At 26.2% G+C, this 26,995-nt stretch overlaps 9 protein-coding genes across 9 annotated transcripts; 8 read left to right on the top strand and 1 right to left on the bottom strand.

The window, feature by feature from the left end:
- Nucleotides 1-721: 721 nt before the first annotated feature.
- On the top strand, nt 722-3,936 carry DICPUDRAFT_146678 (uncharacterized protein; the record flags this gene model as incomplete). Its single annotated transcript, XM_003283013.1, has 2 exons — nt 722-900; nt 978-3,936. The coding sequence occupies 2 exons, from the start codon at nt 722-724 to the stop codon at nt 3,934-3,936; spliced, it is 3,138 nt and encodes a 1,045-aa protein (XP_003283061.1).
- Nucleotides 3,937-4,640: 704 nt separating this feature from the next.
- DICPUDRAFT_91029 (uncharacterized protein) lies at nt 4,641-6,118 on the top strand. The gene has a single exon (XM_003283012.1). The coding sequence runs from the start codon at nt 4,910-4,912 to the stop codon at nt 5,978-5,980; it is 1,071 nt and encodes a 356-aa protein (XP_003283060.1). The 5' UTR covers nt 4,641-4,909; the 3' UTR covers nt 5,981-6,118.
- A 205-nt stretch (nt 6,119-6,323) lies between these two features.
- Nucleotides 6,324-7,231, top strand: DICPUDRAFT_146676 (uncharacterized protein; the record flags this gene model as incomplete). The annotated part of the gene is made up of 2 exons (XM_003283011.1): nt 6,324-6,704; nt 6,767-7,231. The coding sequence occupies 2 exons, from the start codon at nt 6,324-6,326 to the stop codon at nt 7,229-7,231; spliced, it is 846 nt and encodes a 281-aa protein (XP_003283059.1).
- A 136-nt stretch (nt 7,232-7,367) lies between these two features.
- Nucleotides 7,368-8,772, bottom strand: DICPUDRAFT_146675 (uncharacterized protein; the record flags this gene model as incomplete). The annotated part of the gene is made up of 2 exons (XM_003282953.1): nt 7,368-7,436; nt 7,651-8,772. 2 exons carry the CDS (start codon nt 8,770-8,772, stop codon nt 7,368-7,370), a joined length of 1,191 nt encoding a protein of 396 aa, XP_003283001.1.
- A 383-nt stretch (nt 8,773-9,155) lies between these two features.
- Nucleotides 9,156-9,308, top strand: DICPUDRAFT_146674 (uncharacterized protein; the record flags this gene model as incomplete). The annotated part of the gene is made up of 1 exon (XM_003283010.1): nt 9,156-9,308. The coding sequence occupies one exon, from the start codon at nt 9,156-9,158 to the stop codon at nt 9,306-9,308; it is 153 nt and encodes a 50-aa protein (XP_003283058.1).
- A 2,587-nt stretch (nt 9,309-11,895) lies between these two features.
- Nucleotides 11,896-15,857, top strand: DICPUDRAFT_52030 (uncharacterized protein; the record flags this gene model as incomplete). The annotated part of the gene is made up of 3 exons (XM_003283009.1): nt 11,896-12,706; nt 13,481-15,484; nt 15,533-15,857. The coding sequence occupies 3 exons, from the start codon at nt 11,896-11,898 to the stop codon at nt 15,790-15,792; spliced, it is 3,075 nt and encodes a 1,024-aa protein (XP_003283057.1). The 3' UTR covers nt 15,793-15,857.
- A 2,083-nt stretch (nt 15,858-17,940) lies between these two features.
- DICPUDRAFT_44565 (malic enzyme) lies at nt 17,941-20,166 on the top strand. The gene is made up of 2 exons (XM_003283008.1): nt 17,941-17,999; nt 18,502-20,166. The coding sequence occupies exons 1-2, from the start codon at nt 17,951-17,953 to the stop codon at nt 20,091-20,093; spliced, it is 1,641 nt and encodes a 546-aa protein (XP_003283056.1). The 5' UTR covers nt 17,941-17,950; the 3' UTR covers nt 20,094-20,166.
- Nucleotides 20,167-20,656: 490 nt separating this feature from the next.
- DICPUDRAFT_146671 (uncharacterized protein) lies at nt 20,657-22,261 on the top strand (the record flags this gene model as incomplete). Its single annotated transcript, XM_003283007.1, has 2 exons — nt 20,657-21,007; nt 21,086-22,261. The coding sequence occupies 2 exons, from the start codon at nt 20,657-20,659 to the stop codon at nt 22,259-22,261; spliced, it is 1,527 nt and encodes a 508-aa protein (XP_003283055.1).
- A 940-nt stretch (nt 22,262-23,201) lies between these two features.
- On the top strand, nt 23,202-26,439 carry DICPUDRAFT_146670 (uncharacterized protein; the record flags this gene model as incomplete). Its single annotated transcript, XM_003283006.1, has 2 exons — nt 23,202-26,135; nt 26,209-26,439. The coding sequence occupies 2 exons, from the start codon at nt 23,202-23,204 to the stop codon at nt 26,437-26,439; spliced, it is 3,165 nt and encodes a 1,054-aa protein (XP_003283054.1).
- Between the last annotated feature and the right edge of the window lie 556 nt (nt 26,440-26,995).

Genomic DNA, 26,995 nt, shown 5'->3' with positions numbered 1-26,995 from the left:
GTGTGTGTTGGGGGAGGGGTGGGGTTTTTTATTTTTTTTTTAATTTTTTTTTTTTTTAATTTTTTTTTTAATTTTTTTATATTTGTTTTTTTTTTTTTAAATTTAGCAAATTATTAATTATTTCATATTATAAAATAAAAATTAATATTTAAAAAAAAAAAAAATATTTCTATGTGTTTTAATTTGACAAAATGCTTGGTCAAATAAAAAAAAGTTTTTTTTTTTTTAATTATAAAGCAACTTCGCACATGTGACCCACAAACTCTCACCCATTAACACACAAACTCTCACACACAAACATACACACATACAGTTATATATAAATAAAAATAAATAGTGGCATAATTCAAAAAATAACAATAAAGAAATCAAAATCAAAAATAAAAAAAAATATTAAAAACAATAAAAATAATAAAATTAAACAAAAAAAAAAACAAAACAAAAAAAAATTATACACCCCAAAGAGAATTACTTTTTATTTCTTTTTTTTTTTTTTTTTATTTTTATTTTTTACATTAAACATAAAACCAAATTATAATAATAAAAAAAAATAGTTGTACGATAACAGTTTTTTTTTTACGTAGCATTAAATAGCATTATTTAATCAAAAAAAATATTAAAAAATATTTTATATTTTGTTTTATATTTTTATAATCATTTTCTTTCATTTTTAATTTATCTATGTATAAATATATTTATAAATAAACTAAAATAAATAATAATGATCAATAATAATAGCAATAATAATAATAATAGTCAAAGGGTTATTTTTAGTCAAGGTGGAATACAAGAGTACCAATCTCGATCCATTGATTATTTTAATAAGGAAAAATATGTAGACTCAATGAAAATGTTAAATGTATTACTGGAAATAAATCAAAATGACTTGGTCGCATTATGGTAAGTTTAGATCTATTGTAATTTTAAAATTAATAAAAAAAAAAGGGATACTAATATTTTATTTTATTTTATTAAAGTAATAGAGCTACATGCAACTATAGATTAGAATTGTATAAGCATTGTATCAAAGATTGTGATATGGTATTAAATAATGAACCTAATAACAAAGTTGCATTGTTAAGAAAAGCCAAAGCATTAAAACAAATTTCATCAACTTATCCCAATGCAATAGAGGAAATAGAGAAATTAAAGAGGCAGTCAAATGAATCATGGGGTTACATGTCAATAAATTTGGATGACGGTGACGACCCAGATGACGGTTTGAAAGACGTACAAACATTACTATGGGCCAACCATACAAAAAAACAAACATCTCCAATAATAAGTAACAACAAATCTGTTTTTGTTTCAACATCCCAAAATGGGTCACCAATGATGCAAACTGATAGTCCATTTTATGGTCAAATTAATGAAGCTGTTATATCCCCACTAATGGTAGATAGAGGTACACCAAATGTAAACGGAGCAAATATAGGAAATTATAATACCTGTTCACCCAATTTCAATATAGTTAATGATAGCGAAGCCAGTGATATTGTAGAGCAGCTTTTATATGAAAATGAATACAATGGCCATATAAACAACAACAAAAGAAAGCAAGCAGATTTCAATGGTTATAGTGATGATGATGATTGCATTCAAAATGTACACAACCAAAAGATAACAAAATCAGATTCTATGGAAGAGTTAAACAAATTATTGGAGCAGTTGTCAACTGAAAATATAGCCACACTGATATCCAACGGTAACTTTTTTGTAAACTCGGGTAAATATAAGGAAGCAATTGCCATCTTTACAACTGTAATAGAAAATAACCCATTAATACCATCATCTTATCTGGGAAGAGGCACATCAAATGCATTCTTGGGGGATTTGGATGAGGCTATCTATGATTTTTCCAAAGCCATTGAATTAGACAACACATCATCTGATGCTTATAAACGTAGGGGCCAATCAAAGGTTGCAAGAGGTATGGAGTATGAGGCATTAGAAGATTTCAATCAAGCGGTGGCATTTGACAAAGAGTCAGACTATGATATTTATTACAACAGAGGTCTTTTACATTATCAAATGAGAAATTATGAAAGGGCATTAAAGGACTTTAAAAAGGTAGTTTCAATAGAGCCACAGCATACATTGGCATGGAATCGTATTGGCTTATGCTTAAATGTTAATGGATATCCAATGGAAGCTTATAATGCATTTTTACAATCAATCAGTATTGATCCTAATTTCGAAGCGTCTTATACAAACATTGGCCAGTGTTGGAGAGATTTAGGTATTTTTGATAAATCATTAGAAGCATTCAATAAGGCATTAGAGATTTGTCCAAACTATTGCAATGCACTTCATCTCAGAGGTTTATTATTTTATAACTCGGGCCGCCACCTTGACGCAATTAAAGATTGGTCAATATTTTTACAAGAGCAACTTCAAAAAGAAAAAGAACCAAATGGTACAATCCAACCAATTGACCCATCTACCAATGATGTTAAACAGTTTAGAGCCGTCACTTATCACAGTTTAGGTCAAATTAGAGAAGCTTTGAATGATTACAATGATATATTAAACAAGTCACCATTGCACTATGTATTCTATCAAAAAGAAATTGCATTGTTTACTCATCATCACTTGGATCAACCCTTAAATACCTTTAGTATTGATCGATCATTTAACCCCTATCTAAAGACATTCCAATGCCAACGTATTGCACATACATCACTTGTATCCTACCAACCACAACCATCAATTAATGAAATAATTCCAGATGTAAAAATCATTTCAGATGAAGATATAATAAACAAAGATTTACTGGATTTTGCAAAAGAAATGGGAGAAAAATTACAATATGATTGTGAAGGATTTTTATCAAATTCAAGACAAAAGCTTCAATGTGGTATGGCTGTTATAGAAATTGCACAAACCTTAAAAAAACTATGGATATCAGGTTCTAAAAATAATATTGCTTTTCAAGTTGATGGTAAATCAAGCAGTTTTTGTCAAGATGTTGGTGGTCAAAGAGCTGATAAAAAACACACTTTTGGATGGAGAGATCTATATGATATTGGTGTAAAGTGGAGACAAATATCAGAACCAAATGATCCAGTATGGTGGGTAGATTTGTTAAGTCCAGAACAATTTAATGAAGGATTCGGATCCCATACCCCAATTGTTACAGGCCAATGCAAAGTAGTTAGATATTATCCAATGTTTGAAAAATCATTTGAAATAATGAAACTTTTAATTCCAATTCAACACAGTAGCTATGTAGATGAAAGTCCAACTTTTTTAATGGATCTCGACCGTGCTTCAACATGCAAAGATGTTTACAAGATAATGAATAAAGATTTCTATGTAGTTACACCATGTTATGGCCTGTTCAGTGAAGGAAAGGTTATGGAGGGTACTCGTTTAACATTGCAATATATTCACCCAGAAGGATATGAGTTTGCAATACGTACACCAGGAACACCAGCTCGTTGGAAACAATATGATGAAGAAATGACAGTTGTATTCAATAAAATTATTGAAAAAGCTTTTACTTATCACCAATTAGATATGCGGGTAAAACACGAAACTGCAAATCATGGAAGTGCAAGTACCAAGTTACAAGAAAAACAAACAGAAATCTTAAATGAATTAAGTGATTTAATTCTGGCTCTCACTTTTTATTGGTATAATTTCATGCCTTTATCAAGAGGTTCAGCTGCATTAGGCTTTACCACACTCTTGGGTTTATTCCTCTCATTAGATATCCAAATATCGTCAAATATTCCAAAAAATCAACAACCAGATTGGGAAGCAATACTTAAACCAACTTCATCATCATTCATAAATTGCACCAAACCTTGGTTATATCCAGCACGTTCAAAATTCACAAAATCAAATATTGTTTATAATAATGATAACTCAATTTCAAATAATATCAATACAATTAGAAAAATGATTCAGGTTTTAAATTTATCATTAAAATAAAAATAAAAATATATTAAAATCAATTTTAATAATAATAAAAATTTAAAATAATAAAAAAAAAAAAACCCCAAATTTTAAAAAAATATCACAAAAGATTTATTACATTTGTATATCGATCAAAAAGTAATAATAATTTGTTAGTATTTGTATAATCTTTTATTTTTAATAGATTAAAACAAATACTTTTTATAGATTATAAATATTAGTAGATTAAAAGTTCGATAAGCTATTTTTAATTTGACAATATTAAACAAAAATATTTATTAAATTATTTGTTTTATTTGAGAGTGTGTGGTTATTTTGGGTAAAGGGGTTTTTTTATTTGTTTAATGTTGTTTTTTTTAAAAAAAAAAATAACTTTTTTGTTAATTTTTAAATGGGGGCAAATATATACATATTTTTTTTTGATATTATGTATATAATTGAATAAATAAATATAATAAATATATAAATAAATAATTTCTATTATTTGTTTATAAATAAAATTAGAATTTTTAATTAAAAGAATAAAGTAAAGTGTGGTGGTTTTTTTTGAAGTTGGAAATTACAATATAAAGTAATTATATATATAATTTTTATATATAATAAGGATAATTTATAATTAATACAAAAATATAATATGTAAAGAGTGAGTGTGTTTATTATGGATATAAATTTTATATATTTATTTTAATTTTTTTATAATAATATTGCTGACAATTAAAAAATATTTTATGCTTTATGATAATTTAATATTATTTTATTTTATTATATCTAAATACAAATAATAGTTTTTCTTTTGTTTTATATTATATTGTTTAAATAATTATTTTAAAATTATTTTTTAAATTAATTTTAAAATTAAAATAAAATAAAATAAATCAATATAAATATATTTTTTTTTAATCAAATAATATATTTAAATTAAAAATATTATAATAAAAAATCAAATAATTCGAATAAAAAAATTTTTAATAAAACTATAAAAAAAAAAATGAAAAATTTAAAAATTTTATTTTTAATAATATTTTTAACATCAATAAAATTAATAATCGCAGACGAATCATGTTCATGGCCAGATTTTAAAAAATCAGGTGATGAATGCGAAAACTCTGATGATTGTGAATATCCAAATTTTTGTAAAGATGGTCAATGCTCAGGATTATTACAACAAGGTGATCCTTGCTCTTCAGATGAAGAATGTGGTTTCCTTTATAATCAACAAGCAGTTTGTGTAGATAGTGTATGTCAAATCAATTTAAAGAATGGTGATCCATGTGGTGAAGGTCATCCAGGTGTTTGTATTGAAGGCACCATATGTCAATACTCAAGATGTCAAATTGAAGGAAATAAATGTAAAGTCGATAGTGATTGCCCATTTAACCACTATTGTGAAGATACCTCATCTACATGTACACCAATTGTAACTCAAAATTCATGTTCTCGTGACTCAATGTGTCCAATGACCCATGTTTGCTATAAGAGTCAATGTATTGCCAAATTTACCAAAGAAATTAGCGAACCATGTTTCAATAACGGCGAATTATGTAATGTTTTTGGTGGTGAAGAATGTAGCACTATGGATAAAATCTGTAAAAGTAATTCAAGATATGGTAGTTCATGTTATGTCGATGGTGATTGTGGTTCAGGTAAATGTAATTGTCAAGATGGCAAAAAAATTTGTGTAGGCGCCAACTACACCCTTAGCAACGGCAATTGCCTCAAAATGTTAAATGACTTTATGGGTTGCACTCAAAATGTTACCAATAGAGACCTCTGTTATTCATTAAATCCAATTTTATGCCCATGTTTCAAAGAATATGAATGCTTCAAATATGAATGTTTTGGTAATGAACACTTTAATCCAAAGAAATCATCATATTATAGATCATTAAAATGTGTTTCAAAGAATTCTGATGTATTAATTAACCAAGAAGGGGCAAATGGTAGTAATGGAAAAAGCAGCAATAATAATAAACAAGGTTCAAGTGCTTCATCTGTTACCCCTTTCAAATCAATATCATTATTATTATCAGTTTTACTTTTTATTTTCTCACTTTTTTAATAAATTAATTTACTAAATATTTATCTAAAATTTTTTTTTTCTTAATTTATTATAAAAACTTAAAATAAATTATCGTGTGCTTTTAATTTATTATAAAAAAACTTAAAATAAAAAAAAAAACAAATTATTTTGTGTTTCAAAAATATCTTTTTTTATTTTTTTTATTTTTTTTTTACTTTTTTTTTTTAATTATAAATTTGATTAATTTTCTTTTTTTTATTTTCTTTTGTATATAAACAATTTATTATTTAAATAATAAACAATATTAATCAATTTTAATTAAGCTAGTTTTGTTAAAACTTTTTTTTTTTTTTATAAATAAATTTATATTCTACTAAATATCATGGATAATCTTCATAAAAATGCTAAAGCTGGATTTCAAACAAATGAGGCAGCACAAAACTATGTTAAAGGAAGACCAACATATCCAATTGAATCAGTTGAATATATGAGAGATAATCTCGGTATCGATAAGGATTCGGTTGTAGTTGATTTAGCATGTGGCACAGGTAAATTTACCCAGGTTTTAGCATCGGTATTTAATAATGTCACAGCAGTTGAGCCTTCTAAACAATTTATTGAACAATGTGATAATGTTTTAAAAAATATTAAAGAAACTTCTAACCCATCTTTACAATATAAGGTTATTGAGGGTTTAGCTACCTCCATCCCAGTACCTGACAACTCTGTTGATTTATTAACAACAGCACAAGCTTTTCATTGGGTAAATTAAATACATATATAGACATATAGATGCCAATAAACATTCTAATTTTTTTTATATAGTTTTCAAATATCGAAACCATTAAAGAAATTTCACGTGTACTAAAACCAAATGGAAAATTAATTTTAGTATGGAACAGCAATAAAGAAGATAATCCAGAGTACAACCAAATCATTAGCTTATATAGAGATAAGCGTTTTAGAGCTGAAGAGTCACCTTCCTTTTACTCAGGTGAATGGATGAAGGTTTTCGATGAAATTAAAGAAAGTCCAGAGTTAAAAAAATTCATCGATCCAAATCTTGACTTAAAGACTTTTAAACACAACCACTACACTAATTATGAAAAGGCATTGGGACATGCACTTTCAATCAGTTTTATTTCTCTCTTGGATGAACCAACAAAAGAAATTTTTATTAAAGAATTTAAAGATCTATTCAACTCTTTCGAACTTACAAAGGGTAATAAAGATTTCTCAATTGTTTTAACAACTCATCTATACATCACTAAAAAACCATCATTACAATAAAATTATTTTATAGTTTTTAAAGAAATAAAAGTTTATTTTTAAATTCTTATTAATTTATTGTTTATTAATTTGAATTGTTTTTTACCAATTATAATATTTTTTATTGGAGTGTTATTTGGTAAAGAGGTTAAAAAATCTAAATTGGACCTATCATAAAATGCATTTTTAAATTCGAGTGTTGTAATTGAATGTGCTGATAGATGTTCTATTATATGTGATATTGATCCTATGTAGAAACGATTAAAAGATAAATGTTGTATTGATGCTGGAATAAGGGCTCCTAGGAAATCCTCACAGATTGTCAATGATGTTAGATTAGGAAGTGATGAGATTATATTTGGTTTTAGTAATATTCGGTCGCGGAATTCGAATGATAGTGAGGTTACTGATGACGGTAATATCGATGGAACCAAAGATACTTCTTCAAATCCAAAACCAAATCTTAAACTTGTTATTGAAGTCGATATTGAATGAGGAACCAGCTTTATGTTTAAGTTTAATACCAATGTTTTTACAGATGGCGGTATTAATGTTTCCATACTATTGACATCGCTGTTGGAATGGTGTAAAACTTTTTGAAGTATTGATGGCTTGCTTCTTACCAATGGTTTTAAAACTTGCTTTTGTCGGTTATTTGAATGTTTGTTACCCAGTTTTAATTTAACAACACTCTTAGGGATACTTTTAAAAGTTAATAGGTCTATATTGGAGATGCTAAGGGATGTTACAGATTTGGGTATTATATCTTTTGAGAATGGGGCTGGTTGTGCAAAAGGTTCATAAAGTGAAAGTTTGGTTACTGATTCTGGTATTGCTTTTTTTAAAATTGGCTTATTGAAACATTTTAATTTTAAAATTTTAACAGAGTTGGGTATTTGACCGGGTGATATTGGTTGGTCGGTTGTTCCATAAAGATGCAGTCTAGTTACTGATGTTGGAATAGACAATTGATACAACGATATATACTCAAACCCTATTGAAAGGAAAGTAACAGAGTTTGGTATAACATTCGGTGATATTATTTGCCTATAGGATCCATTGCTATACTCAGTACCAAATTTAAGAGTTGTTACCGTTGGTGGAATGGCGTTGGGCAATAGCGGCTGGTTATAACTATCACCTAACTCTAGATGGGTCAATGATGAAGGTAGTATACCTGGGTCGAGGTACTGGTTGAAAAAAGACGAAACTATTAAACTTTTGATTGTACTAGGAAATGTTTTTTTTGAAACTGGGTAGTTATAGTTTATAAATTTTAAGGTTCTAACTGTATCTGGAATTATATTTTCGCTCAATGGTAGCTCTATATCGCTTGATATCGTTAATGTTTCGACACTGGCTGGGATATCTGCTTTTGAAAAAATCTCATTTATGCCATAGTTCAAGTCGACTATATATGATGCATATCTATAATCCCTAAATTCTTTTAATGTAATAAATCTTTTGCAATAGTTTTCTCGATATAATTTTAAATGGTATAATATTTGATCTTTTAAATAGTTATTTCTCCAAACTGAAAAGAAAGAGTCATTTGGATACATTATTTTATTTTATTTTTTTATTTATAAAAAAAAAAAAAAATTTATTTTAAAATTTTTTATTTTTTTAAATTTTTTTTTTAAAAAATCAAAATTTATTTTTATGTAAATATTTAATTTATGACAATATAAAAATAAACATTTAAACCATTTGGTTTTTTATATTAAAATTAATTGAATTTTTTTATTTATTTTTAAAATAATGTAATACAACAACATAATATTAATAAATAATAAACCAATATCAATGATCACACAAAGAATGGATTCATTATTTTACTGTGCCTATCATAATGTTGTGATAAGGGAAAGGATATGGTTTCATATTAAACTATTTAATATTTTAGAAAGTAATAAAATTAGAGTCAGCACTTCAAAAATTATAAATGAATGAAATACCATTCATTTCATATTACCCAAGATTAAATGTACGAATTTCCAACGAAGAAGAATTATTAGATTTCTTAGATCAAATAGAATTCCCAGCATCAATAAAAAAATATTCAATTCTCACTAAATGCTTTAAGAACCCAATTTGAAATTATAGTAGATAAAAATCAAAATAATAATATTAATACTAATTATAATAATAATAATAATAATAATAAATTAAAAGTTTTACCACCAAATTTACATACTCTATCTTTTCATATCAGAACTATAAACTAAGAACCAACATTATTTTTGGTGATTCAACAGCTGGCAATAATAAAGATATTATTACAACTATAAACAATTTTTATTGATATATTATTTTTTAAAATATAACTGTTTAATTATTTTTTTAAAAAAAAACTTGCTTATAACAAAATAAGTATTTAATGAAAAAAATACATTAACGATCATCCTCTGCTATAGCTAAAAAGAATTAAATTATAATTATAACTATATGTTATTTATAAATAAATAAAAATTAACAATCTAATAAATTATATAAACTTAAAATAAAATCAGTTTGGATATAAATAACTGATTTTCTTTTATTTTTGCCTATTAAACGGGTTCGTGCTTCCAAAAAAAGGGATGTGATGTAATTATAAAACTTATTTTTTTTTTATATTTTATATTTCGACCACTTGAAATTTTTTTTTTTTTATTCAAAATTTTCCGACTTTTAAATAACATTACACACTAATTTTTTTTTTTTACACACATTAACAAACACAATAGAAAAAAAAAAATGAGCTATTTAATTTTTTTAGGAAATTGGGCCACTCTCAAAAAATTTAAATAAATATCTTTATTGCGCATAAAAAAATTCAAATCAGAAAAAATAATTAAAAAAATTAAAAAAAATTAAAAAAAAATTTTGGTGATAAAAAACAAAGATTATGTGCAAAATTTTTGGCAAATATCTTCGAATCTAAAAAAATAAATAAAAAAAAAAAAAAAAAAAAAAAAAAAAAAAATGACTATCAAAAATTGGTATTTAAAAATACAGTTTTTTTATGTCCAATTCATCGGACTATAAAAAGTTCTGGGCAACTGCCAACAAAAAAAAAATATTTCGCAATATGCATTTCCTGTCATGATTTTTTTTTTTTTTTTAAAACCATCTAAAAAAAAATAAAGAATAAAAAAAAAAAAAAAAAAAAAAAAAAAAATTAAATTTTATATTGTAAAATTAAATGTTATCATTACAACTAAATAAATAATAATAATAATAATAATAATAATAATAATAATAATAATAATAATAATAATAATAATAATAATAATAATAATAATAATAATAATAATAATAATAATAATAATAATAATAATAAAAATAAAAATAAAAATTTTGTATCGTTAAAATATTTATTTGGTAATAATAATAATATTAAAAATAAAATGAAATTAAAATCATTTTTTCTTGCTGTATTTTTATTAATTTTTTTAAACAGCAGAAATTTGGGTGTGTTCAATAAATTTTTTTTTCTAAAATATTAAATTGTTCCATAAAAATCTTATACTTACTCTATCATTTATTTTTTTAGTAAATACTCAAAACCCGGTAATAAATCAAATAAGTAATTTTATCAACAGTCTAATTTTTTATGTATACAATATAGATTCAAATACTATTTTTCAAATATTTGTAAATGACTATGAAATATCATCATATTGTATCTATATTGAAGACCCTGTGGGTGTTCCAATTTTAAAAGGTGTTCAGTGTAAAGATTTACCTGTAAATAATGCCATTAAATCTGGAGATATTAAAACTATTTTTAATGGTTTTGAAATAATCAAAAGTTATGATTTTACGGTAAGTTTATAATATTTTTATTTTTAATAAATTATTATACTAACAAATTTTTTTTAGCCTTATATAGGTTCATACTATTCTACATCATACAATAGAATTCCAACAACTGGAGGTAATGCTATTCTATATGGAAGATATTTTGATTTGAATAGATTTGATTGTAAATATAAATTAATAAATTTTATTTATTATATTTTCATTATTAATAACAAAAATTTTTAAAAGCCAAAAGCAATAGTTTTCAACTATTTTTTAGAGGAGAAGCAATGCCAGTTTCAAGTTATACAGTCACGAATAGTACCAGTATTGCTGTTCAAATTCCGGATGGCACCGGTTATACTCCAGGTAGATTGGACAATCCTATGTATGCTAGATCTATAGTAAATGCATCAACTTTTGTTAATATTATGTACATGAGCCCATCGATTTCCTCGGTAGTTTATGATGAAAGCAATAGCTACGTTACTATTGTGGGTGAAAATTTTGGAGCATACCAGAATCTTTTGAAAGTATCTTTATGCAGTATAGTTTCCGAGGAGATCCAATTGGTCGAACCACATACAAAAATTTCAGTTTACTTCGATTCAGCGTTATTTAATAATAAAGTCTGCCAATTTATCGACCTAGAGGTTAATAATCAAATTTCCCCAACTGGTATTTTATCAATCCCATCTCACATTACTTCAGTCAGTTCACCTCCAGCCAAGGGTGGTCAAATTACAATTAAAGGTTCCTTCTTATCAGATACTAATTACCAAGGAACGCCCGTATCTTGGAAATTATATTATAATAGCAATTTCTTTACAAGTACACAATGTCCCACAATTAGTCCCACAACTTTAATTTGTAACTCCCCAGCAGGTAGTGGAACGTTAATGGTAAAACTCGAGATCGGTTACAAATTAACCGAAACTATCAGCGTTCCATATATAAGCCAAATCTTATACTCATCCACTAGATTAACATATGGTGTAGCAGGCATTATAACACTTACTGGTGAAGGTTTTTTGCCAGGTACTATTAGTGTTACTATTGGTTCTAAATCATGCACAAATCCCCAATTCGTAGACTCAACAAAAATCACATGTACTTTCAGTGCAGATGTCCCTCCACAAGCAGATGGTCTAGATATCGTTGTATCCACACCAAATGGTAACTCTCCTGGAAAATTTTTCTACATCTCAGAAACTTTTAGCAACATTATTCAACAAGGTGATATTCTATATTTATATGGAGATTTATTTACAACATTTTCAAAAATCACTATAGGTTTAAATGATATTTCAACTTACTGCACAGTGACAAACTCCTCACTAATTACATGCTCAAACTTACCCAACATTCCAAGTGGTACTGTAACTATAACTGGTGGAACAATTTCAAGCTATCCATTTGTTTTTACTCCAATTATCGACAGCATTTCAAATAATTTATTTCCAACCACTGGTGAAAAAATTACAATAACTGGTAAATATTTTGAATTGGCTGTTGGGCAACCATCACAAACACTTTCAATTATTTTCGATAACAGTGCTCAAACTTTTACCACATTCACATTAAAAAGCTCAAGCATAATAGAATTTACAATTCCATCGGGTAAAGGAAGAGACCATTTATTAGCCCTTAAGCAAACATCATTTGTTTCAAACTCGATTGGCTTCTCTTATTTACCACCAACCATTACTAGTTACACCCAAACGAGCACCAATCTTTTAATTAAAGGTACCAATTTGGGTCAAGATCTATTAACCACCACTATTACAATTGGTTCAAATGCAATTCAAACAGCAAGTCTCACCACCCCACATACCACAATATCTTTAACAATCCCATATACTCAACAAAATGGTCCATTAGCTATCATTGTTAGTGGCCAGCGAGCTTCAATTGATTTTAAACTTACACCAGGATTAACCTCAATTTCAAGCCCACCAGTTTCAGGGGGTTTGGTAACAGTTGCCGGTACCTTTATGAGCAATCAAAAATCGGACGATAACCCGTTAAGCTTTGTATTAGATACTAGCAAAGGACAAACAACATGTAACTTAATTTCTGCTCCAACAACCAATATCGACTATAAATATAGCTGTATGATACCAAGTGGGTCAGGTTCTTTTAATTCATTTTTAACCATTGATGGAATAAATTCAAATGTAATCAGCTCATCATACCAATATCCAAAAGTTATCACTGTAACAAGTACAACTTATAATATAGCCAGCACAGTTACAATTATTGGTGATCAATTTTCTACCCCAGTTACAGTTCATATCCAAGATTCAAAAAATAATGATTTAGAATGTACAAATCCTGTTGTTAAATCAATAACAGAACTTACATGTCAATTTGCATCAACTTTACCAAAACCATTACCAACTGACCCATATTTTAATGTAATTGTAAATGTTAATGGAAGTATTGGTCAAAACCAAGCATTTAAATATTTGGAGCCTCTCCAAGTTACAGATGTAAATCAAATTGACGATACCATTACTATTATTGGTATTGGTTTCTCATACGATATCACCACCACCACTATATTTATCTCTACCCAAGAACTTACACCAAACTGTAATATTAATAGTGATACCGAGATTGTCTGTAGCACTATCCCTCTTTATATTCTTAGTGGTAAAATAGAGGTTTCCAATAAACTTACCAAAGCAAACAGTTTTACATTTTATTTCAAACCTTATATTATCTCACTTAGCACCCCAATATTAGATACTGCTGGTGGTGAAACTATTACGATTTCCGGTAGATTTTTCGAAACTGTAGACCCAATCACCAATTCAAATAACAACTTCAAACTTTTATCAGATGGTATCGATCAACTATCTATTTCTCAAATCGACGGAACAACAATTATCGCTAAAAGCATTAGTGGATCTGGTAAAAACCATTATTTTGTTGCACAATCAAATAGTGGAATCTCAAATCAAGTTCAATATTCATTTGCCCCACCTTCTATTACAGGGTTTACTCAAATTAATGAAAATCAATTTTCAATCCAAGCTCAACAGTTTAGCATTGACCAAGTATCATTAAACACAGTTATTTTAAATGACTTAGAAATCACACCATCTATTTCACAAGATCGTAAATCATTAATAATCACTGTCGATGGCAAAACCTCAAATGGTCAAATATTTTTAAATGTTTCAGGTCAACTATCCAATACTCTCCCAATATTCTTCACCCCAATTATTAAGTCATTATCATTTAAACCATATCTTGATGGATCTTCAGTTGTAACAATTAATGGTCTTTATTTTTCAAACAAAAACTATCAAACCAACAGTCAAGTTGATCTTTCATTTAGCTATGTATTAGACTCTGCTCCAAACACCCGTTCAATATTAGAATGCACTTATATTAACGGTGAATCAGCCTCATGTAAAGGTTTCAATGGTTATGGAAATGCTAAATTATTATTGATTAAAACCGATAACTCTACACCATACTCATCAAATAATATAACCTTTTCATTCCAAGAACCTAAAGTTATTAAATCAACATCACTTTATTACAATGCACCAGGAAATATCACAATCACAGCAGAAAGCTTTTTATCAAATAGTTTAGAAGTTTATGTTTCAAATGTTTCATGTGCTAATCCGGTAGCAATAGATAATAATCATATTAGATGTTTTTACGACGCAAGTGTCCCACCAAACCAAGATCAAACTTCTTTAACAATTTCAATTTTATCTAATAACATGATTGGTAAAAATCAAGTATTCTATTATTACGAACCATTAAAGTGCCCAAATAACTGCTCCTCTGATCAAGGTGTTTGTAATCCAATTAATGGTAACTGTGCCTGTAAAGAAGGCTTTGATGGTATTGACTGTTCAATTCCAAAACAAAAACCATTACCACCACCAATTGTAGACGGCAACGGCAACTCAATTATCAGTGGCGGTACACTTAATTTTACAGTTTCTATAGTTTACCTTAGGGAATTAGACATTTCCTCCAGTGCAGTTAAAACTCTTTCAATGTCAAATGTTCAATGGAACAATAAAACTAAAAGCAACAGCACTGATTCATACTATAAAGGTACTTTTGAAAATGATACAGCCACAATCGAATTAGATGTCACCTACTACAAAGATGCATACGAATACGATTTTGCAGGAGATATTGTCTCAATTCCTTCAAATTCAATTAAATATGTAATTACCATTTCAAACTGGCAATTCGAATCACCTTTAAACACTCTTCAAGTTATTTATAATTCAAAAACAAAGAAATATTACGATGATGGTTGCAATGTTTATCAAGCTTCAAGTAACTCTGGAGGCAGTACCAATGAATCTGTAAGCTGGTTCCAATTAGTTTCTGGTGGATCAGTTATGGATGCCAAATTCTCTAGACGTATGTTTGTTGATGACACTGTAAGAAAATCTGAAGTTTCGGTATTACCAATTGACGATCCACTTTACCTTCTACTCAATACCAGTGGCAATAACGATGAATCATCCGTCGATGCGGATCAAGGACCATTAGATGACGAATACTATAATAGATTAACCTCAATTAACACACCATTTTTTTCACAAAGAGTTGTTTTAGATCCATCATTCAATTCAATAATTAGAACTTCTTCAGATAATAAATGCGAAAATAAATGGAAAGTACCTGTTATTGCTTCAGTTTGTGCTGTAGGTGGTGTTGCATTAATAGCTGGTGTTTCGGGTGTATTACATTCAAAATATAAAAACAAAATCTTCCAAAAAAATTTATCAAACAAAATGAATTCACTTTAAACCCCAATTATTATTTAATAAAATATATATTAAAATTCACACCGTTTTTTTTTTATTTCTACAAACTATTCTTTTTATTTTATTAAAACATCTTTTAATTAACAACCATTATTTTAACTGTTATTAATTCTTTTTTAAATGTTTTTTTTTTTTTAAATAACTTGAAAATAATTATTTTTTATTTTTCATTTTTTTTTTTATTTTTTATTTTTTATTTTTATTTTTTATTTTTTATTTTTTATATTTTATATTTTCCTTTTTTTTTTTTTATTTTAAATAAAAAATAGTAATAAATGTTTAAAAAAACTTTTATAAAATAAAAAACTAACTATTTATATACCCCACTAATAACTATTATGTATAAATAACTATATTAAATATATAATCTTTTTTGTTTTTGTTTTTTTTTTTTCAAAAAAAAAAAAATTTTAGTAACTTTTTTTTATTTTTTCTTCCTTATAATAAATAATATATATTTAAAATAAATGCTCCTTTATAATATAACAATAGTAGTATAAATTGACAGAGCGAAAAAAATAAAAGAAAATAAATATAAAAAAGATTATCACCCAATTTATAGATATAGATAATATATTCTACAACAACAATAATAATAATAATGAAAAACACAACATCACAAACTTTTATTGCAATACCAGACTACTCTCTAGAAAAAGGGCAACACCAAATGAACATAAACAATAAAAGGTATTTAAGTGGCTCAGAATATGATTCTAGCCTTAATGACCCCAGCAAAAAATATAAAACTGATTCGATAACGCACAAGTCATCACCTTCATCATCATCACCCACTATTAAGGTATACGTTCCACCTCCACCATTTCCGCCTCCTTCGATTTATAACTCTGCACTTTTAAATAGAAATATCCAAATTAAATCAGTAAATAAATAATTTGTAAACCAATTTATAATTAATAATAATAAAATAATAATCATTATAATAATAATGATAATATTACTATTAATAATTTTATTAATAATAATAGGTCAATTAATAATAATACTAATAATAACCAATGACCGACAATATAAATAAAACCAATAGACTATTCTCCGCTATATTTTCACCAACAAGGATAATAATTAACAGTAATAATCAGAAACTTTATTTAATCCCGTGGGTTTTTGTGCTGAATGTTTTTTCTTGCAACTAATTTCCTTTTTTACAATAAACTCTACTATTATATAGACTATAAAAGAATAAAAAAAACTCGTTTATAATAATTTAAAAACCCACACTATTTATTTTCTTATTATCATTTTTATTTAAAGATTTTCGATTTTTTTTCATGTAATAGAAAAGAATTTGTTTGAATTTGTTTATATATATATATATAAAAATCTATAGATTTATAATTATTTTAATTATAAAGTTCCAATAATAAAATTAAATTAAATTTAATTTAAAAAATATAATAATAACCAAAATTAGAAAAAAAAAAAAAAAAAACAAAGCTATTAGGTGTGTATGTGGGAACTCGTAGTAGTAGTAAACAAGAATTTTTATTTGAATTTTATTTAATTTTTTATTTATTTTAATTTAATTTATATTCATATTTTAATTTAATTAAAAATTAAAATATAAATAATTATTTTTTTTTTTTTTTTATTTTTTTTTTTTCGAAAATGCAATTAATTTATTTTTAAATTATTTTTTGTTTAATACATTACAACATATAAAAAAAAAAAGGTAAATATAAAAGGTAAAGCAACACTTTCACACACAATTCGCATGACCACCCATTGTTTTTTTTTTTTCCAAAGCCACACCCATTGTCTCTTTTTTTGTCATAGCGACTGGTTTTTAGAATCAAAATCATAGAAAAATATACAAAGCCTGTATTTTTAAATATTTTTTTTTTTTTCGTATTGGGATTTTCATAATTTTTTTTATTTTTTTTTTTTTTTTATATTTATTTTTTTTTTTTTTTTTTTTTTTTTTTATATTTATTTTTTTTTATTTTTATTTAATTTTTTTTTTTTTCAATTTTTTTTTATGCACTCGTTCAATATTGATTGAAGGTATAAACAAATACACATATTTTCTTCTCTTTATCAAATATTGTGAAATTTCAATATTTAAATTAATTTCTATAAATTCTAATTTAATTATCTTTATTATATATAGTTATATAAAATGCAAAACAAACCATCTTTTGTTTTAAGAAATCCATCAGCCAATAAAGGTAAATATAAAACACATCACTAATCACACAAAAAAAAAAAAAAAAATTTAAAAAAAAAAAAAAAAAAAAAATTTTAAATTTCATAATTCCACAATACCGAAAAATAAATAATAATAAATTAAATAAACAATAAAGTAAATTAGTTTATGAAATTTCGAAATTTACCGATTACAAAATAAAAAAAATAATAATAGTAATTACGATAATATTTTTAAATTTAAAAATAAATTTTTCGAAAATAATATTTGTAAAATGAATAAATCAAAATCTAATTTAATGGGGATATAATAACACACACTTCACACTCTCTAAAAATATACACACAATCATAAATTTCTAAATAAATCTTTTTCTATTGCATTGCAAAAAATTCAAAAAAAATCAAAAATCAAAATCAAAAAAAAATCAAAATTAAAATAAAAATCTTTTTCAAAAATTTAATAAAATAAACCTTTGGTCAAATTATTAAACATTATTTTTTTTTATTTTTTTTTTAAAATAGGTACTGGTTTCAATGATGAAGAAAGAAATAAATTAGCTTTAAAAGGTTTATTACCACCAAAAGTTGAAACTTTACAAGAACAATCAGACCGTGCTTTATCACAATTTACATCATTCACAAATAATTTAGAAAAATATATTTTCTTAAATTGTTTACGTGATCGTAATGAAACTTTATTCTATTATTTATTAATGAATAATTTAGAATTAATGTTCCCAATTATCTATACACCAACTGTAGGTGAAGCATGTCAAAAGTTTGGCAATGAATTCCGTTTCGCTCAAGGTATGTACTTTGCCACTCAAGATAAAGGTAGTATTCGTTCAATGATGGATAACTGGCCAGCTGATGGTGTAGATATTATTGTTGTCAGTGATGGTAGTCGTATTTTAGGTTTAGGTGATCTTGGTACCAATGGTATGGGTATCCCAGTCGGTAAATTACAACTTTACGTTGCTGGTGCCGGTTTCCACCCAACCCGTACTCTTCCAGTCATCATTGATGCTGGTACAAACACCAAGAAATATTTAGAAGACAAATATTATTTAGGTGAACGTCACACTCGTGTTGCTGATGATCAATACTATCCATTAGTCGACGAATTTTTACAAGCCGCTTTTGATAAATGGCCAAATGTTTTAGTTCAATTCGAAGATATCTCAAATGATCATTGTTTCAAATTATTAGATGACTACAGAGATAAATTCTTATGTTTCAATGACGATATTCAAGGTACTGGTTCAGTCATTCTTTCAGGTTTCATCAATTCCGTTCGTGCTGTTCAAAAACCAATCACCGAACAACGTATGGTCTTTTTAGGTGCCGGTTCAGCTGGTATTGGTGTTGCTGATTGTATTATGTCACTTTTCGAAGAGGCTGGTGTTAGCAAAGAACAAGCTAGAAAGAGTTTCTGGTTTGTCGATTCTAAAGGTCTCATTACCACCACTCGTGGTGACACTTTAACTCCACAAAAGAGAGCCTACGCTCGTGAAGATTACGACTATCAATTAAAGAGTTTATTAGAAGTTGTTCGTGATGTCAAACCAACTGCCCTCATTGGTCTTTCAGGTATTGGTGCATCATTCACCCAAGAAATCATTGAAGAAATGTCAAAACACGTCGAAAAACCAATTATTTTCGCTCTTTCAAATCCAACTACCAATGCTGAATGTACTGCTGAACAAGCTTACCAATGGACTGATGGTCGTTGTATTTTCGCTTCAGGTTCACCATTCAAACCAGTCGAATATAAAAACCATACTTTTGTTCCAGGTCAAGGTAACAATATGTACATTTTCCCAGGTCTTGGTTTAGGTGCTCATCTTTGCCGTTCAAAACACGTCACTGACGCTATGATCATCACTGCCGCTAAAACTTTATCCAAATTTGTTGATGACAGTGAAGTCGTCACTGGTAAAATCTACCCAGGTCTCCAACACATTCGTGAAATCTCAACTAAAATCGCCGTTAGAGTTATCGAAAAAGCTTATGAAGAAGGTATGGCTCAATTAACCCCACGTCCAACTGATATTGAAGCTTTTGTTAGAATGAATCAATACAATCCATCATATGACCAAAAGTTCAATAATTGACTAGCCGACAACCTTAAAAAAAGATTTCATTCAAAATTATAAACCATTTTAATTGAAATTACTTTTTTACATCAAAAAAAAAAAAAAAAAAAAAAAAAAAAAATAGAAAAAACAACCTCTTTTAAAATTATATTAAATAATAATAATAATAACAATAATAATAATAATTTAAAAAATACTTTTTATTTATAATTTAAAAAATACACTATACAAACGCATCCAAGAAATATAACAGTATTATAATAACTAAAAATCCAATCACGCATGAAAAATATAATAAAATATATGATAAAATAATAAAATTAATTTTTTTAATTATTGTTATTTAATGTAAATTAAAAAAAACAAAACCAAAAAAACCTCACCAAATTTATTCTTAAAATATTGAGACAAAAAAACGATTTTTTTTTTTTTTTTTTTTATTTTTATTTTTATTTTTTTATTAAATAATATTTTTTTTTAAACACACACAAACAGTTTTCTTTTTTTATTTATTTGTTTTTGTTTTTTTGTTTTTATTTATTTTTAAAGTTGGTTTTTTTTTTTTTTCTCTATTTTTAAAAATGAATGGAGAAATAAAAGTTGAATCATCAAAAGATTTTGGATTTTTATCAATATTTGGAGAGTTTGATAATTCTTATAACAAAAAATTAAAACCTTATATAAGTGATACAGAGTTTAAATCGATTATAGAAGAATTAAATGAAAAATTTAGCAAACCCAAATATTATTTATTGGGTCTTTATTTGCTAACAATCGCAGGTGCAGCAATGATGATATATACATTTGCAACATTTGCAAAATTTGAATCTTTTGGTTTTGGATCAACTCCATTTATATTTTTTGGTGGTTTCTTTTTAATAGCAATGGGCCCAGTATCTCACGTCATAACTCGAAATTTTTTGAAGAGTAGAGTAAGTAACGGTGATCACCGTTTCTATAAATGCATTTGAAGGTTAAGCACTAACATTTTATTAATATTATTACTACAGGTTGCAAATAAAGTTGAAGCAGAAATAGAAGAGATTAGCAGTAAATTTGAAAAAAGAGGTATTACATGGGAACTTTTAAGAGAGGAGTATGAAGAATATGTAAATATTCAAAGATATACACCTCCAGGTGAAAATAGACCATCTGAACCTTCTCTATCACTTGTAACAAAACATAGTTATTCAATTTTAATAACATATACCATTGCTCAATTTAATAATAATAATAATAATAATAATAATATTAATAATAATAATGATTATGGTTACAATAATAATAACGGTAGTGGTGGGGTTATGGAGAATGATAATACATATTTGTTTGAAAATAATGGCAATAATAATAATAATAATCAAAATAACACAAATGTAGGTGACACTGAGGAGGTTGATCATATACCACGTACTGGTGGATTTTCATATGCATACCAACAAAAACAACAATTACCCAAAGAATTAGTTCACCATATTTATAATAATCATCAACAACAACAAGTAATGAGACAAAATCAATTGGTTCAACAACAGTTTATTTTAAATAATCTATATCAACAACAACAGAAACAAATCTATGACCAGCAGCAGCAACAGCAACAACACCAGCAACAAATGTATCAACAACGAATGTATCTACAAATGCAACAACAACAAGTGCAACAAATGCAAAAAATGCAACAACAAGAACAGCAACAAAGAATGCCATCTCAACATCCCTCTTCTAACCCTTTGAACAGTTTTAGTAGTCATGATAACGAGATTCTAAATAATAATACAAATAATAGTAATAATAATAATAATAATAATAATAATAGTATTAATAATAATATTAATAATAATAATAATCAAAACATAAATCAAAATTTTAACAATAGCAACAATGGTAGGGGCTTTACTAATGACAACAATGGGGGTTATTATAGTAATCGAAATATAAATCAAAATAGTAATGGTGGTAACAATGGTACCAATCCAAATAGTATTTCAAATAACAATTATAGTAATAGTAATAATAATAATAGTAGTAATATTAGAAATATGAATGAAAACTATAGAGGAGTGGTTCCATTTACAGACTCTTCATCCGATATAGCCAGAATGGATATGGCAAGTGTTAATAGTGGCCCAGGACCAACATTTTTAGATGATGAAGATGACTCTCAAATAGCTACTTTTGATTAATCAAAACACATGATTTCCAAGTTATATTCATATTAAAAAATAAAATAAAATAAAATAAAAACCGATGGTATTGAATACTATTTATTGTAAACTTTATATTCATTTTATTATTTAATATAAAATATTATTATTATTTAAAATTATTTTCAAAATCTAATTGTTTAAATGTCATATAAACAAAAATAATATTTTAATACTTAAAAATATAACCTTATATAGGTTTTTTTTTATCATCAGCTTTTTTGAAACCAAAAGATAATATTAAAATATTTTTTTTTATTTGTTTTAATGTGTATTAAATTCAAATAATAAAGTGTGAGGAAAAGGATAAAAAAATAAATTCCCTTTATAAGAACTATTTTTAAAATTTATGAGAACAAATTTGAAACAGTTAAGCTTTGTCCCATGGGAAACTTTATAATATTTTTTATAATTTTCTCTAACCAAAATAAATTAAATTTATAATATAAACAGATAATATGAATCAATTTTTTTTTTTTTTTTGTTTAATATTGTTATATTTTATTTAAAATATCCTTTTTAATCTATTACTTTAAAAAAGATTTTTTATTTATTTTTTTTAATTTTATTTTTTTTTTAATTTTTTTCTATTTTTTTATTTTTTTAAATTTAAATTTTTGTGTATTTTTTTATTATTTTTTTTTAAAGCGGTACACACTATTACACATCTTATAGCTATTAATTTAAAATATAAATTTATTGTGTGTATTTTAAATATTTATTTATATCCATACAATAATAAAATAAAAATTATTATAAAAATAAATAATAGAAAATATAATAAATAAAAATAATTTAAATAATAAATAAATAAATAAATAAAAAAATAAAAAATTTTATTTATAACATTGTATTAAAATAAAAACCAAACATAAAAACTATGGTTTTTACTGAGCAATAATTTAAATAGTTAATAAAAATGGATAATGATAAAATAAGAAGAACTCCATCTAGTTCTATTTCTAGTGGTATCAGCAATAATAGTAGTGGTAGTAGTTCAGCATCAAGGAGACCAGTTAGTAGTAGTGGAGATAAACCAGTTGCACCAGCATCAAATGTTATTGGAGGTGTAAGCACTAGAAGAGGCACAATGGGGGCACCATTATCAACAACAACAAAAACAACAACAATAATAACAAGATCAAGAACTGCTGCATCTAGTACTTCAACAACCAGTACAACTATTAATACAGAGGGTGTAGAAGTTAAAAAGACTACATCTAGACCTGTATCGTCATCGGTACCAAGTAGTAGCAGCTCTAGCAGCTCTAGCAGATTAAAATCAACCAGTACAACATCTTCATTTTCATCCTCCTCAACATCATCTTCATTAAAAAGACCACCAATGCTTGTTAGAAAATCACAAAGTAGTGTTATTAATCCAAAATCAACAAGTACCACAGCAAATAGAACCCCTAGTAGTAGTGGTAATCCTTTAGTTAAAAAATCAACCCTATCAACAAAAGAACCAATAATAGATTTATCAAATTCAGATGATATAGTCCCTGTATTAACAATGGAAGATACAGAAGAGTTGAGCAGAAATTTAGAGAGCAACGTTTCATTTAAAGAATTTGATCCAACAATTTCACCAGAGTTCGAAAAGGTTGTATCTGATTTTATAATTTTGGATGAGGATGAAAACCCATCATACCTGGAGCAACAAGAGCAAAGTTATGAAGAGGGCCAAGAAACATTCGAAGAGCAAATAGAGGAAGATCAAGATCAACAAGTTGAGGAGCAAGAAGAAGAGCAGGATCAAGAGGATGAAAATCAACTTAAAAAAGAGCAGACTATATATAATACTGGTGATGTAAATGAAGATCCAACTTTAAGACAACCAGTTGTAGAATTAAAAAAAACATCATCTTGGATGTCATCATTTTTTAATAAAGTTTTACCAACATCATTTACATCTGCATCAATCGTTGATAATAATACTACTATCAAAACAACTACATCAGCTATGTCAAGTACATCAAATTCATCAGAGTATTTATCGGAAGAAGTTACACAAATTTCAGCAGTTTCCAGTATCGCAACAATATCAACATCTAATTACGACATAGATAATAACAATGTTGGTAATAATTCAAATAGCATTAATAATAGCAATGGTATTAATAATAGTAATGGTGTTAATAGCAATTTCATTAATAATAGCAATGGTATTAATAATAATGAAATATTTAATAATAGTAATGGTATTAATAATAGTAATGTTGTTAATAGCAATGGTATTATTAATAGTAATAATGAAATATTTAATAATAGTAATAGTATTAATAATAGTAGTAATAATGAATTATTTAATAATAATAATAATAATATTAAAAATAGTTTAGATACTTATAAAGTAAATAATAAAAATAGTTTACTTAAAAAATTACCACCACCATCACAACTTGTACATTCTCAATCATTTCAACAACCATCAACATCAAGGCCACAGTCTTTATATTTACCACAACATTCGAGTTTTCAAATTTCAAATAGTAATAATAATATAATACCAAATACTATTAATAATAGTCAATTGATTAATAATATGTTTTTACCACATAACCAACCAGGTGGTTTGGCTCTATTACCTTTTACAATATCAACATCAAAAGCTATAAATATATTCCAAGATTGGTTTAAATCTTTATGGTTTGCACCAGCTGATTTTAAAGAGAAATTAGAACATAGTTTAAAGATGGAGCAATATTTTGTACCATATTATGCTTTTAGTGTAGTTGTTCATTCAGTTCATAGTGGCAAGGTTGGATATTTAAAACAACAGACTCAAGATATGATAGTGGTACAAAAAGATAGTTCTACAGGCCAATCAGTTCAAAAAACTGTTGAGGAGGAAGAGATTGAATGGAATCTTGGTGAAACTAACCCATACTCTCAAACACATAGTGACGTTTTAATTTACTCACCAGAAAGGCCAGTTGAAACCAATTGCTACCATCGTCATGAACTACCACCATACGAATATATAAAGGAAATTAATGAGTGGCGTTTGGATATTAGCGAACCATTTCATTCAAATCATCCACAATTAAATAACGCAATAACAGATCAATTTTTAAATCAATCTACAGTAATACACTTCCAACAACAAATTCAACTACAATTACAACAAGCTCAACAACAGCAAATGTTTAGAACACAATTAGAACAACAACAATTTATTTACCAACAACAAATGCAATTACAACAATTACAATTACAACAAACTCAACAACAACAATCGACCCAATCACAACAACCAGTTAAACAAACATTATATTTATTAGAGAATCAAAATATTCAAGCAAATCTTAATGGTGATGAGAAACCAAAAGTTCTTAACAAGATGGATTGGGAAGCAGCATGGCTTTTAGCAGAACAAAAAATCAAAAAGATTGAAAATTATGGCAATGATTCAAAACTTAAAAAAGATTACCAAGCTCACACTGTTGCAAATGTAGAAACAAGTTCAAAATTCGAAAGTATTAAGTATAGAACTGTTTTTATTCCAATTTACAAGATTAGTTACCATTATAATAATCGTGATTACATGTTTGTCATTAATGGTCAAAATGGTAAAAGTCATGGTATTAGACCTTACGGTGCAGGTTCCATTAAAAATACTGCTATCAAATTCTTTACTGGTGGATTCTCTTCAGAAAAACCAACAAACACTTTGAAAACAGAAAACAAATTGACAACCAATGGCTTGGTTAAAGGAGAGGATTTAAATAAACAAGATACATACTACAACGAGGATGAAGAACAGGTTTATCTCTATAACAACGATTTATTTTATTTATTATTCCCATCATCTGACCAATTTTTATTGTTCCAAATGACTGGTTATATTGTATGTATAAATGTTTATTAAGTGAATAATAGTTTTTATAAATAATATTTTATTAATAGTTTAAAAATTTTAGGTATTAAAAAATAATAGTAGTACAGAAACAATTGTATTAGAATCACATAAAAGAATGAGTGAACATATTGGAGGTTTCGTATTTTTACAACCTAATGAAACAGCAACATTCTCCTATAAAGGTACCTGGTGTATTGAAATAAAACAAGGTAATCCCGAAGCTCTTCAAGTTATTAGAATCGAAACTAATGGTGGAGGTGATAAATCCCCTGGTGGTTTATTAATGTTATAAATAAAAAAATTTTTAAAAAAAAAAACTATAAAAATAAAGTATAAATAAATTATTTTAATTTCTATAAGAACTTATTTATAATATTTTGTTTCTAACAAAAAAAATAAAATAAAAAGGAGGTTGAAAAATTATAGGTCTTAATAATATTGCCGCAAACTATGCACATGAATACAATAATATTTTTGAACTTATATTTTAAAATAATTGAATTGATAATGTGGATATAATTGGCATTTTCTTTTTTGTAATTTTGATATTTGTTTGAAATTGATACAATTATTTTATTATAACATAAATAATTGTGTATCTTTTTTTGTGGGGGAAAAAGAGGGCAAAAAAATAAAAAATTTATGTGGGTGGGAAAAATATTAAAAAAATAATGAAAAATTATTTGTAATAATTGAACAACACACACACAGACTAGCAGATAGAAAAATGAATTGGGTAAATATTATTATTTTGTAAAAAACAGTTCACACCACACAACAGAATTTTTTTATTTATTATTTATTTAAACTTTTATTTTATTTTTATTTTTATTTTTATTTTTTTTTTT

Source organism: Dictyostelium purpureum (assembly GCF_000190715.1).
Source record: "Dictyostelium purpureum unplaced genomic scaffold DICPUscaffold_2, whole genome shotgun sequence".
In the NCBI taxonomy this organism is placed as follows: Eukaryota; Evosea; class Eumycetozoa; order Dictyosteliales; family Dictyosteliaceae; genus Dictyostelium; species Dictyostelium purpureum.
This window is presented reverse-complemented; position numbering and strand designations above follow the sequence as displayed.